The 14,369-nt window shown below is 44.4% G+C and overlaps 1 protein-coding gene across 8 annotated transcripts in view; it reads right to left on the reverse strand.

Annotated features, from left to right (window-relative positions):
* PTPRF (protein tyrosine phosphatase receptor type F) overlaps positions 1–14,369 on the reverse strand; it is a 480,822-nt gene that overhangs the window by 68,304 nt on the left and 398,149 nt on the right. For all 8 annotated transcript variants that reach the window (XM_035122098.3, XM_035122099.3, XM_035122095.3 and 5 more), the window contains 4 exons: positions 5,363–5,632; positions 3,452–4,033; positions 2,913–3,046; positions 1,820–1,964 (listed from right to left, as the gene is read on the reverse strand). In XM_035122098.3, coding sequence (XP_034977989.1) covers positions 1,820–1,964; positions 2,913–3,046; positions 3,452–4,033; positions 5,363–5,632 — 1,131 coding nt within the window. The remainder of the gene's footprint in view (positions 1–1,819; positions 1,965–2,912; positions 3,047–3,451; positions 4,034–5,362; positions 5,633–14,369) is intronic.

The following is a 14,369-nucleotide window of genomic DNA, read 5'->3' on the forward strand; positions in this document are numbered from 1 at the left end:
AAGGTAAGCTTTAGGATTCCTACTGATGGGCTCTTTAGAACAGGTTTCCCAGTGATCATAGCCAATTAATTCATGCTCCAAACTTTACACTTCATAGGGAAACAGATGCTTTGGCACTACATGCCTTCACCCCTCACCTGGGAGTGTGAAGAGAGGTTCCTTCCTTTAGCTGTGGACTAGAATCCATGAATGGCTAAAATGGCACAACATCAGGATTAGCCTTCCTTTAATTGCTGGACTTTATATTCTTTGCACAGGTTCCTAACATGGCCCAACTACACAGAGCTATGCATGAGTCACAGGTTGGAGCAGGCATCCCCAAACTGCGGCCCTCGAGATGTTTTGGTCTACAACTCCCATGATCCCTAGCTAACAGGGCCAGTGGTCGGGGAAGATGGGAATTGTAGTCCAAAACATCTGGAGGGCCGAAGTTTGGGGGTGCCTGGGTTGGAGATATCTGCATTACTATTTGCTTCTGATATTTGTCTGTTATGCCTTGTTAGTATGATGGCTGGGCAAGTGCCCAGTCATGGCCTATCAATACACATGGTCCATCAGTAGCTGCCAACAGAACAATTAATAGTCTCCACATTCAGTTTGTGTCCCCCAATATAAAATATTTATGATGCCTCCCTCTGAATATCGTTTCATATATTTTTGTCCAATCGTCCTGGCACTAAGATCCCATTAGCTAAAGAGCAAGTTAAACAGGACTGTTGGAATCCTTATGATTGATGTGCTAAAGAAAGGAGGAAAGGTCATTCCAATAATAAGTGGAGCAGTTCTTCCCCACCCTGATTCTTCCCAGGCACTCTCTGGCTCCACACAGAGAGGGTGGCTTCTGCCTCCTCTACTGCTTGCCCCACACAGCCACTAAATCCTTGACAGATGGCACAAATGAAAATGTCTCTTTTTTCCCCTTTAATGCTTTTTGCATAAAAGCAAGCCCCAAAATCGTTAGTGAAAACAAGCTTATCTCAGAGCTCTTTGATAGCTTTAATCTGCTTATGTGCAGCACTTTGAGCTGCCAATAAAGGTGCATTGGTCTCCTGCTCCACCAGCACATGGGCTCAGAAGAGAATGAAAGTGATCCAGCTTGGGTCACCTCTTTATCTGGCCTTCTGACTTACTTCACTGTTTGCCTCAAGCCTTCAAATCCTTGGAGCAAAACCCACGCAGCAGTCTTCTTCCTCCTTCCACTCCATAAAAGTCAAGCATCCACATGCACCACACACCTACCCAGCACACATCCCCTTAAGAAGCTATTAATCATTCAATCTACTTGCAAATATCAGATCCCGCCACCCCCTCAAGTTAATTCTTCCAGGCTTGCAAATGCCTGTGGTGTAGCAGTAATGCAATGTGTGCATCGCTCCTCTTGTACAGAGATGATTGTCTGGAAGGGGCAGGGAAAAGGCGAGCAATGGTGTCTCTGACTGGGGTATGAGCACATGCACAGCAGGAAGGTGCATGCACGAGGTGCAGATATCAAACACCCACTACAACTGAATTGCATGGGGAAGAGGATGTGCCAGTAAACTCACAGAGATACAGGGAATAAATCTCATCAGCTTCTCCCACCTATTCCCTTTGCCCAGCATATCTGTGAGTCCACCTGTTGAAAGGGGAAAGCATGGACTGAAGGACAATGGGACAAGACTTACCCTGGGCAAATGGCCCCTGCATCAGAACCACAGCTGGCCTGTCCTCTCCACATTTCTCTTGCTACTGGTTCCAACCTCTCCATTAACTCTCATACAAAAGTGCAGTAAGATTTTGTCCCTCACTCACTCTCTTGCAACCAAACAGAGACACTTACTGGACTGTGCTGTTCGAGCTTCCAAAACTGGGGTATAGACCCCTAGGCCCAGCTCAGAGCGGGCTGCCAGCTGGAACTTGTAGAGTGTGTCCGGCTTGAGCCCTTCAAGTGCATATGATGAGGTCTGGTCAAAGTCCACCTTATGCTAGAAAAGGCAAGAGGCAAGTTTTTATTTTACTCAGATTGGGGGGGGGATAACATAGCTATTGACACCAGAGTACTGGACTCTTGGCCGTGGATACCTACCAGTACTGCATACAGTACTAGGAATCATGCAATAGAGCAATCTATGCTCATCCTATGTAACCCTGAAAGCCATTATTTAAAGGAGAAGATTTCACTTCCACACAGATGTTGTGCATTCTCATTATAGCCATGAGAAAAGAATCACTTTCAGCTCCTAGACACTGGAAACTTTTGGATAATGAAGTATGTGTTGACATAAGTGCGAGTAAGTTAGCATATAAAGAAGACAAACTGTGATAGGTCTTCACTTCTGAGCCACCACCTAATGGTTCAAGGCCAAATAACTTCTGAGGCCTGATCCAACTATTATGTGGCAATATGATTGCCACCAAAACTGCTGCTGCTTGTAGCTGCAGGAGCTCCTGCAGGAGCGGCTATCATAGGGAGGTGAAACTCTGGTATAGGTTCATAATCCAATGGGATGTGGATTGCAGTATTCTCACAGATGCACAAATATCTAGTCATGCAAATGCAATTTTCCACAACAATCATAGAAGAAGAGTTTGGATTTGATATCCCGCTTTATCACTACCCGAAGGAGTCTCAAAGCGGCTAACATTCTCCTTTCCCTTCCTCCCCCACAACAAACACCCTGTGAGGTGGGTGGGGCTGAGAGACTTCAAAGAAGTGTGACTAGCCCAAGGTCACCCAGCAGCTGCATGTGGAGGAGCGGAGACGCGAACCCGGTTCCCCAGATTAGGAGTCTACCGCTCTTAACCACTACACCACACTGGCTCTCATACTGGGCCTAACCCTAATAGATATATAGATATAAAATAAGGGCCCCATACCCATAGGCTACTTTGGTACAGGTCTTTAACCACCAATGGGTCATGTTGCCCCTCACCTGGATCCCATCTGTCTCTTCCCAATACACCAACTCATATTTGGTGACACGTTCTTGAGGTGCTGGCTGCCAGGTCAGCATGATCCGTGTGTCAGACTCTGCCTCAGCTTGGAAATCAGCTGGCTGAGATGGAACTGGAGACCAATAAAACAAGAGTCAGTTGTGGGAGGGGACTCCAGAACAGCTTTAGAAAATTTCAAGGTGCAAGCCCTATCATCAATAGCATTGTCATAAACACAATCTTAACACATTCTCCTAAGCTCCAGACAACTACGGTATGTTCTTTCTCAAACTAGTGATTAACCAAAGTATCCACAACTATGCTTTAGTCAACTGTTAACTATGCTGGCAACCCTCTCCTACAAATACAACACTTATGCGTTCGCTACCAGAGTGCTGATGAAACACCTATTTGAAAAGGACAAATTGCCTACCAAATCCCTAAAATCTCTGATTCACACCTCAACCTTAGCTCAAAATATTAGCTCTTGGAAACAGTAGGGCAGAGAAGGAATAGAGCTCACACAAAACATACATACCACCCTGTTGGGCCTTTATCTGGATGACATCAGAAGGGGGCCCATCTCCTACTGAGGTGAAAGCCAAGACACGAATACTATAGGTAGCCCCAGTTATCAAACTTCCTACAGTGGTGAGATGATTATCATCAGTGTTGTGTTTCTGCCACTTGCTGAGTGGTAGGTGGGGGTCAATGGTGTAGTACACTCGATAGCCACGGATCATCCCATTGGGCTCTTCAGGTTGTTCCCATTGGACCAGCATGGTGCTGGAACTCAGCATCCGTGCCTTCACTTTGAGGGGTGGGCTTGATGGAGCTTGCTCTCCTGTCCGTGCATCCACCAACTCACTAGGGGGACTCCTGCCAATGTTGTTTACAGCAATAATGCGGAACTCATATTCTGAGAAGGGGCTTAGGCCACCAATGCTATAGCGGGTAGTTGCCACACCATCTACTTCTCGGAAAGTGCCCTCTAATGACTTGGACTTATACTGGATGACATAGTAGGAGATTGGGTCAGCATTTCCTGAGTCCCAGGTGAGAGTCACACTGGTAGCAGTTGTCTCCGTTACTAATGGCTCCATTGGAGGTTTTGGAAGAGCTGAAAGCAAAAGGCACAGTGTCAGTAATTTGATTAGTGCAAATGCTGTAATGTGCAGAGCTATAAAGGAGGCTTAGATGCTTGCTAACATTTTCCTTTAAAGGCAGAAATCATTTCATAGTCAAGAACGTACATTTTTATATTACACATTACCATATATTGCTTGAAGTGCTTCTTAATGGAAGAGTAAACACAGCAATCATGTTATTAGATGTGCTCAAAGCACTTGCTGGCAGCTGGCTAAATAAAGGTAATTTAAACAAGGAACCAAGTCAGGTATTCCAAAGCAGAAAGGGTTATTCAGCTGAGGTACACTTTAGGAAGCCAGGTTCATGGCCTTTTCGGAAAATATACCGGGGCAAAAGTAGTTTCATCTCTATTATTGCTGCAAGAGCAAGAATATGTGGACTGCCGGGACTTGTGGCAAGGAAGCCAATCCTGTTATGACAGTTCCGAGCATTAACAAGAAAGCAGAACTACTCTAGCAAAACTGATCACATCAGCCATTTATATATATATATATATATATATATATATATATATATATATATATATATATAGATAAATTTGTAGTCAGTACTGTGTTCTACTATCCTGGGATCCTTCTATGGCTAGGTACAAGGAAAACATTTATGATCGTGAAGAAAAGATTCATGAGAGACTCCCTGACTCCCGTAATGATTACCCTCTGGAGCTGTATTAATGTAAATATTGAAATCACATTAGGATGTTTAGTAAGGTAACAGAACTGAAAGGCTCCCACAAAGCTTTGTCAAGTAACCTGATAGAGATGTGCTGTCCTGGATGCCATTTCACACCATCCAGATACATGCACAAACCAAACAAATATTAGCTCTTGGGCAGGGCTGTTGAATTACAGTAGAGAGGCTAACACAAAGAACACGCCTTATTATTTCTCCCTGAAACTTGCTCTATTATTCTGATGTTTGGCCATTCCATTTATGCACTGTAAGTACTTACACTGTAAGTAAACCTCTATTTTACAAGAAAACAAATGAGAAGCCTGGGAGATAAATGTTGGGTAACAAGGACAAGGTGGGGGGGGGGGGAGGCACACGCGATGTGTCTTAAAAGTCTACACAAGAACAGCAGACTCCCTGCTACAGATGTTTGCCATGAACATGCGAGAAGCTGGAAAGACCTGTGCAACAATGGGGACAGGGCTAATGGTGAGGCTCCACAGCATCTTTGTATTCAGGTTCCCCATTCACACCAATAATGATTGAGTAAGGCTTATGTCACAAGTGCACCCCATTCTGCTACCTGGTACCATGCAGAGGTACAGGATACCATGGAGCAGCTTCTTACCTTTGACAGTGATCTGTGCTGTTGCATGGATTACCCCCAGTGAGGACATGGCTTCGCAGGTGTAGTTGGCCGACTGCGTGATGTTGGTCAACTCTAAAACATTCCTGCCCATTGGCATGTCATCTTCTTTCGTCAGCTCCACATCTCCGACAATCCACTTCACATAGGGCATTGGGGACCCCACTGCTACACATGTGAGATTCACGCTCCCTCCAGGCATCACCTCATGGTTACTTGGAGGGATTGAAAATCGAGGTGACACTCGCCGCACTGAAACAAGGAATAGACAACTAGTAGGGTCACAGCCTAGACCATTGATATCCACTTGCTCCATACCCAATGGGTGGGGGTGGGGGAAGGATCAACATTTCTCTTAAGTAGTAGCAAATCAATCCAGAAAAGAAGAAAAGAAAAAAAGAATTCTGAACAAGAGCTGTTCACTGCTCTGCCAAATTTCATACCCAAGGTTCTCCCTTTGAGCCACTGGTGTTTTCGGCAAGAGCTCAACTATAGGACTGCCACTATTATTGTTCTCTCAACTAAGTTACATTACGGACACTAAAATGTCTCCTTGTTTCAAATCTACTCACTAATTAGAAAATAAGTTCACGCCCTGTCCATCGGGTGTGCAGAACCTCTGCAAGGTGGAATAAGCTACTAAACTGGTTGGTTTCACAGCAAAGTAACCTGCAGGACAAACCTATCTTGCAGGGGCAGCTACAGGGTTTTATTTTTAAATTACTGCATGCATTAAAGGTAAAGGGATCCCTGACTGCTAGGTCCAGTCGTGGACGACTCTGGGGTTGCGGCACTCATCTTGCTTTACTGGCAAAAGGAGACGGCATACAGCTTCTGGGTCATGTGGCCAGCATGACTAAGCCGCTTCTGGCGAACCAGAGCAGCGCACGGAAATACAGTTTACCTTCCCGCCAGAGCGGTACCTATTTATCTACTTGTACTTTGACGTGCTTTCAAACTGTTAGGTTGGCAGGAGCAGGGACTGAACAATGGGAGCTCACCCCGTCGTAGGGATTCGAACCACTGACCTTCTGATCGGCAAGCCCTAGGCTTTGTGGTTTAACCCACAGCACCATCCGCGTCCCACTGCATGCATTACTGCTAGGTAAAACAGTGTTCCTGTGCAGGATTCAGCAGTAAGCCTGGGGCACCTCACAGCCGGATCAAAGCACCTTGTTGGGTAGGTGTTTCATCCTAATAGACAGGAGATCAGATCCAAGCTGACAGCAGAGGGCCTGGGTGACAAGGTCCTCCCTCCCGTTAGGGAATGTGCTCCAGGAGAAAGAACACTCCTTATTTCATCACACCGCATCTATTCATATAAAAGTCTCACTTGGGTTATTTTGTAGATAAACCCTTAGATCGGCTAAAGTGCCACGGCTATTTGCTGTACACACATCAGTCAGGGAAATGACACTGAGAAATGAGGACCCTTCTTTAAGGCCAGTGTTATGGGCCAATTTAAGGAGGGATAAAGGAACACAACTGAACATAGTAAATCTTTGTCTCCTCTGGGCAAACTCATTTCAAATACATACAATAAAATAAAAAATTAAAAGTGTGGGAGGGAGGGTGCAATGTGTCTCTTCTGGGAAGCCTGCTTTTCTGGAATGGAGATGTCACTACACATTTAATATCACAGCCTCTCCAGTCCACAGAGTCAGGGCTGGCAGAGTAGTGAAGAGCTGCAATGCAGAGGGATAGGGTTAGCTGAAAAGCAGTGGGGTAGACTATTTGTTAGCAAGACGGGAGAGACCTGCTCGGGGGCTAAAGCCCACTGGGCCTGCCTCATGCTGGGCCTCCTCCTGCGTCATCTCCAGCACCACAAAATCTCGTTAGAAAAGAGGCAGCTGCTGACAGACAGGCTGACAGGACTCAGCTCAGCCTGACACTTCCCCTAATCAAATTTCGCTTGAGCTCTCTTTGATGATTCATTCCCAAACCAGCACTCACAGAAATAGACTGAACACAGAAGCCCCCACGTTAGAATGTACAACAGAGTGAGGGTTTGGGGATAAATTAGACAATGCTGTCAACAGTGTGGGTATACTACACACTGCCTCAGTGACAAAGCAGAGCTCATCAGCTCCTTACCAAAGGGGGCCTCCAGAATGATAATGTGCATGTTATCAAATGTCTAAATCTATAATCTAGTGGGTTGTTCCTTTTAATCAATTGTACAATCTCAGATCAATGATTATGTGCATGGTTACCAGTGAAAGGCTTGCTCCCTGCCTGACAGGGGAGTGCACCCCCAAACAAGACAGAAATTAAAGCAAATCAGCACTCTAACAGAGTTATGAGAATACCCAGGTACTTAATGGACATGGCAATGGGTCAACATGATGGGGTGGTTGTCCAACGCAGCCTGGTTCTGATCGGCAAGAGGCAGGACTCATTCTCCCCCCCCCCCATGAACATGGTATTGAGCCAGTACATGAAGAGGTTTGTTCATTTGTTGTGTTTTTATTCCAGGGACCGACCAACTTCCCACCCGCTCACCAACCAAACTGGTCTCAAAGAAAAGCAAGCTTGAGTAGTAACACACCAGGCTCATGCACGGCAATAATAAATTGACTTGACATGCGCCAGACAGGGAAGAGGCCAGGTATGGGAAAGAAGCTGCTACATAAAATCTTGACAAAAAACAAGAGTGGGAGGGTTGAAATGCACAGATAGGCAAGCACGCGGCACAGGAATGAGATTGGAAGGAATTCATGCAGAAGGGCTGAAAGAATTCAGTAGCATGCAGAAACCACCTCCGCCATCCACTCCAGTGAGAAGCAAGCAAGATAGCTCCTCCAACTACCTCCGATTACCTAAGCCACCTTCAAATGCATGCATGAGCAGTGGTTAGAATTAGAGTAAATCTCCACCCGAACAGCATTCCCTGACATATCTCTCAGACATCAGTCCCCAACTGTCTCCTTTGTGGCCGTAAAAAGACCTGTCAAGACCATGCTTGGGAAGAAAGAACACGGCTTGTGAATCTGCCGATAAGCGCTTTGGTTCATTCAGCAAAGTGCTATCGAGAAAACCTCTCGCCCTTTTTGAAAGCTGCTGTTTACTATTCTAGAGGCAAGGGAAGAGAAAAGGTTACTCGACAATGTATCAGAGAGGGGTCTCTTCTAGCCTAGCCACAGGATGAATGGCAATGAAAATCTCTCCCCCCCCCTCCAATTCCCAAACAAAACCAAGCCGATTTACAGAAAGGCTGTAGGCAAGCCCCTTCCCCAGGGGTAGGTTACTCAAAACGAGGATCAGAAATCAGAGCACTTCTGATTCCACAAGACGACTCAGCCAAATGTCACTCTTATGACTGAGCAGAGATATGCATCTCCCTAAGGCCAACACAGACACTAAGCTGATGAACCTTTTCTTTCCTATTCGTAGGTTGATGCAGCAACAGTTCAAAATTGGTTACAGGGCATAAAGGTGCAGAAGTGAGGCTGCTGCCTTAGTTGTTCACTCAGTTTCCACTGTTTCATTTCCAAAAAAATTCTTGCCTTCTTCCTGCCCTAGGTCACCCTATTAATGACCTAGCCTCAACAGATTGTCCTCCAGCCACAATAAGTAGCCTAAGTACTGCACAGTGCAAGCAAAATAGATTGTTTCTGTTGGTCAGAAGGGGTGGTGGCAGGGAGCGCTTCCACACTAAGGCTGTGGAGACTCTGACAGGATCCATTGTTTGTTGACCTCACGCTGTGCCTGCCTCTGTAGCATCACTTTGGTGGTTTCTCTCTTCCAGTCTGGTTGCAAATACTCTTCAGATGTGCTGCAAATCAAACTGCAGTTCTCATTATGTGGAGAGGTAGAACAGAGGCAAGGTGATCAATGGAGGCTCAGTTGTGTGCCTTACTAGCGAGTGGGAGGCAACCTCCCTTCTAGCTAGTCTTTCCTTGGCTATTAAACTACACACTGAGATCTTAAAAAGTCAATAAAACAGGAACAGATGGGCTCATAGATGCTACTGTCAATCCAGGCTGGATTGTAATCTAGAAAGAATGCCTGGGAAGGTTAGAAAGGAGGTGGATTCCAACCTAGCACCAGTATAGCATTCCTGGGTAATTGGCAGCTTTTTTGTGGGCAGAGTCCAGTGGGATATGAAGCACAGCTGTCAATCAGCATTAGAACGCTCTGGCAGAGCAGAACTGGTGAAGGTTGCTCACCCCAAGCATGCATGCGGCTCTAGCTTCCACCAGGCTCCAATCTTTCTGCTGTCTCTGGCATGACAATCAATAATTAAGGCAGCTCAATTCCCACCAATTGCAGGAATCTGCAGAAATCCTCTTCCAATTTACAAAGCAAATCACAAGGACTAATCAAGAGCAGATTAGGGTTACCAGATGTCCCCATTTCCCTGGGACAGTCCCCGGATTTGTGAATAAGTCCCTGGACAAATTACATCCCCGGAATGTCCCCGGATTTCATCTAAAGTCCCCAGGAAACGCAGCAGTGGCAGTCTCAGCAGCCCGGAGCAGTTGGCTCTGCTGGCTGGCTTCAGCAGCTGCTCGGAAGTCCCCATATGATGGTGGTGCAGGGGCTCTAAGATGCAGCTTCCAGGCTGCCTCCACCTTCCCTGACCCCAGCAACTAAGCTGTGAAGGGGGGCTTCATGCTGCCTATCAGAGCAGCCTCCCAACTCCTACTTGCATGCAAGCAAGAGCGGGGCGGGGATCTCTGAGCTGTGAAGGGAGGCTTCACAGGAGGGGGCAGAGATCTCAGTTAGGCAATGGGAAGCCTCCCTTCCCAGCTGAGGGATCCCCACCCCCTCCTGCTTGCACACAAGTAGGAATGGGATTGGGGCTGCTCCAATGGGAAGGGAGGCATCACACTGCCTGAGCCTCGCTGCTGCTCTCGGCCCTCCTTCTCCGTGATCCACGCCTGACCCACCAAGCACTGCTTCCCCACCACCTCCTCCACCACCAAAGAAGCAACAACTCAGGGGCTGCCCAGGCTCATGGAGAAAGGAGACAGAAGCTTCAGAGGAAGTGGAAGCGTGGCGGTTGAGGTCAAGGCAGCAGCCACCCCTCTGCCACCGCCATCACTGCAGCATCAATGTCCAGAACATGTAGTAATTGATTGATTGATTGATTGATTGAAGTGTCCCCAGATTCATTGAAAAAAATCTGGTAACCTTAGAGTAGATGCCTCCCAAATATTTTCAATATCATTCACACTATCATGACTTCTTTTCTCAGTAGAATTTGTCAGAGTTTTTTGTTTTGTTTTCTGTAAACTCCTTTTGGATAAAGCAGAATTGAGCAATTTGGCGATTTTGGAAGAAACCACATGGGGAAAACTATTGTAAAGGTCTATGGGTAATGGTGTTCAAGGTTTATTTCAGCAGACTATTGAACATGAAATTCACTGTTATTCATCCCAGAGCATGGCATCCTATATGACTCACAAAAGAAGAAAATCCCCCAAGCTTCCCTACGGAATGGAGCATGCAGGGCAATCATTTGGCAGTCAAGGTGGAAAGTAAGTGACATATCCTGAGCCATCTCACAGCAGTGGAGGTGATAAGAACACACCAGTAGAGACTAGCTCCACATTCTGGAAGGTGGGGAGGGGAGACGCAGGCAATACCACAAAGGGAGGTGGAGAAGTGTTAATAATTTAGCATGCATTAGCGTGCACCTTCCTTGCATCCAGAATAAATGTGCATGGATCAATCAACCTGCTTAGCTCAGATTAGAGCAGCTGCTTCTCGGATTTCATATAAACACTGAGGTCATCTCACTAAAAGTCCTCCTCCCATCACTTTTCGACTTCCATCCTGAGAAACTCCAGGCACTAAGCAATTGCTAAAAGCTGGGCAGTTTTAACAACTATTACTTGATTACTGCAGCAGAACTAAGAGAAGTAAGGCCACTGGAAAATAATAACAGAAAGAGTGGTAGAGTCACACTAAAAGTGAAAGGAACCAGCCAGCCAAAATTATTTTACAGTAAAAGATGAATTCCTGTTGTTGTTGCTGCTGTTGTTGTTAGCACTTTTGGACAGTAGGATCAATGATGTGTTATTTTTTTAAAGTTCCTTAATAAGCAATTTGCTTTTGTCACTCCCAAAGCTTCAACTCTTTTCATAGCCTGACTTTAAAATCTCATACACAAACCCCACTTCATCTTCTGCAAGCATCTGACCATGACGTGCTTAGGGATTTTAATCTTTGTCAAAAGTTGTTTCCAGATTCTGGAGTGTTAATTAAAGCTCAAAATTGCGAGTCTTGATTTAGCTTTTAGCACTCTTAGTTGTGACAAAATGCCAGAACCATCCAGAAACAAAGCCAAGGTAGTAACCATCATTAAAATTTTGACTTTTATAAAATACTTTATTCAAGATATCTTAATTTTGAGCGGAGACTATGCAAATTGATCCTCTCCTTCAGGCAGCGCAACTGCTTTAATAAGCTGTTCATGCCAAAGACAACTGCCTCCTGTCTCAATTCTTCCTTAATATAAATCTCGTTTTCCTGACACCTGCACATGTTTGCTACCTGGGTCAGCTTACATGTATGGTTTTGTTTCTGGCTTTGTGGGAATGGTAGGGTAAAAGCAATGTTGTTGGGAAACTGAGGCTGAGCAATCCTTCCTCCTGTATTGTCCAGTGTCCACGGCTCTATCTTACTATGCTAATCACAACTGCTTCTGGAAGGTGGCAAACTGGAAGAATTATCAGATCTGAATAGCTCCTCCACGCCTTCTCATACTTGTCATTACTGTTTTAAACAATATATCCCGATGGAAAGGTAGTTCCTAGGGCCTCACAATCTATTGACAGAATCACCAGCAGGAGGGAAAAGACTGGAAGGAAAAAAAGATGCATTTAGAGTCTAATCTCCTGTTCAAACAATGCCTCGCTATTTATGTTCCCAATACATCCCTGAGTGCTGACATTTTATAGACAATTTCCAAAACAGGGCCTAGCCATTTTTGGATTATATTTCAGCTATAACTTTTAGAGCTAATTATTTGCGCTGACAACCCCATATAAAAGAGGATCTATCATTACAGCAGAGCAATGCCAAAGACCTATCACAGTTCGGCCTAGTGACATGCTAATAGCAAAGCAAGGGAGAGACAGACTCTGCAGCTCTGGAATTTGCATTCATTCACTTCTGAAAATAACACAGCATTAAGGGGGGGGAGAGCTGCTATATCAAGATAAAACAACTCCTTAATAAATAACCTGGTAGCAATCACAGAGCAATAATTAAATGCATGGGTGAACAGTACACAGTTGTAAGTAAAGCTGGGGGGGACGGGGACAAAAATTAAGATGCAATTATCAGTGCCAAACAAATTATAAGACTTGGAACATCCCACTGGAATATTTAGTATCCAACATATCTCTTCCCATTAAATGTTTGAGCTTTGGGACATTTCTGGTGGGCAGGGACCAAGCAACATCCTGGTCAAGGGCTGTTCCACATATGCCTTTTTCTCACGAGGGTGTTGGGAAACATGTGCATCTGGGAATATAGTGTGAAAATAGTGCCTGTTTTCCACAGACAAATGGTTGTGGCTTTGAAACAATAAAGAAAAAAAGACAACTGAAAAGCAGTTTGCTAGATGAAGTATTGCTGTATTGTTTTTACTATTCGGTTGGAAGCCACCCAGAGTGGCTGGGAAAACCCAGCCAGATGGGCGGGGTATAAATAATAAATTATTATTATTATTATTATTATTATAAATTTTTAAATAGCAAAGTTTTATGGAAACTTAACTGGATGGAATGGAAACCTAGAAGAATTAGAAATTTTATTTATTGATGCAGAATATGATATATTTTAATGAAACTGGGACAAAAAGTTGGATTTAAAATGAATTTTGAGCATATAAATTGAGATATGCTGAATTATAGAGAAGTGTGTATGTACATAACACTTGTGACTAACATTAATGATGTTTATGTATGGTTTGTAAAGTGTAACTAATAATAAAAATAAAACACAACCATTTATGCACTGGAGAAAATGGAAGTTACACTTATGATTTTAATATGTGAAGGTGTAAGTATAATGCATGAAACAGCCCTAAGCATATATCTGTCAATCAAGGCTACTTTTGCTATTGGTATATGCTGGTGGTTCTGGAAGAAGGGATTTATTTATTTTCAGGTTAGTTGACCTTGCACATGAAAGTGGCAGGCAAACCGAATCTGTGCAGCTTCAGAATGTTTCACTATCTCTCAGCTTCAATTCCTGCCAGGATCACATGCAATGTTGCCCTAAACAAGCTTTGGTTTATGCCTGAAAACAAGAAAACTTTCTCCCCTTGTTAATAACTAGCATATTCAGAGAATTAAAATGAAAACAAAAGCAACAGCTCTGGGACAACTGCAATGGCAGCTCATTAAACAAGTTGTAATTCTAATGAAGTTCACTTAGTATGGCTGTGTAGCAGCTTGAGGAGTCTTGGTTTAAGGGAATGTCCAAATAGCAGTGTCTCAGGCTTCATGTACTTTAGTGATTGTGCTAAACAAGAAGCACAAACAACAGAAGAGTAACTTGGAAAAATAGGTGCTTTTAAAGTACAGACTCCAACCAGAAGTCCTGGCATGCAGAATAGGGTAGTCATTGCCCTGTGATCATTACAGGTACACAGGAAAAAGTGTTGGAACATATGGGATGCAATAGCGGAGCATGTGGACTGAAGGATGAACATTATCCCCCCTCAGAACTAATGCATAGACATTTCCTAACTCTCAATATTCACCATTCTTCATTAATTGGTGCATTTTAGGGCCTATAAAGTTATGGATTCTGTTTCTTTCATCAAAGGAATACTACCTTGGGTCAGAGAAAGTTGCTGATATATCTATAGGAATTGCTTCAGGTTATGGCATCCTCCCTTAATTTCAATACTCAGCACCATTTTGAAAATACCTGACTTAGAACAGAAGTTGAACTTCAATGGAAATATTGCAGTAGCTTAAGCAGTCTGGTAATTTTGATGTCTACCAATCACCTTTTGTCTAATATC

This window comes from Zootoca vivipara, chromosome 7 (genome assembly GCF_965207765.1).
Source record: "Zootoca vivipara chromosome 7, rZooViv2.hap1.1, whole genome shotgun sequence".
NCBI classification, from domain to species: Eukaryota; Metazoa; Chordata; class Lepidosauria; order Squamata; family Lacertidae; genus Zootoca; species Zootoca vivipara.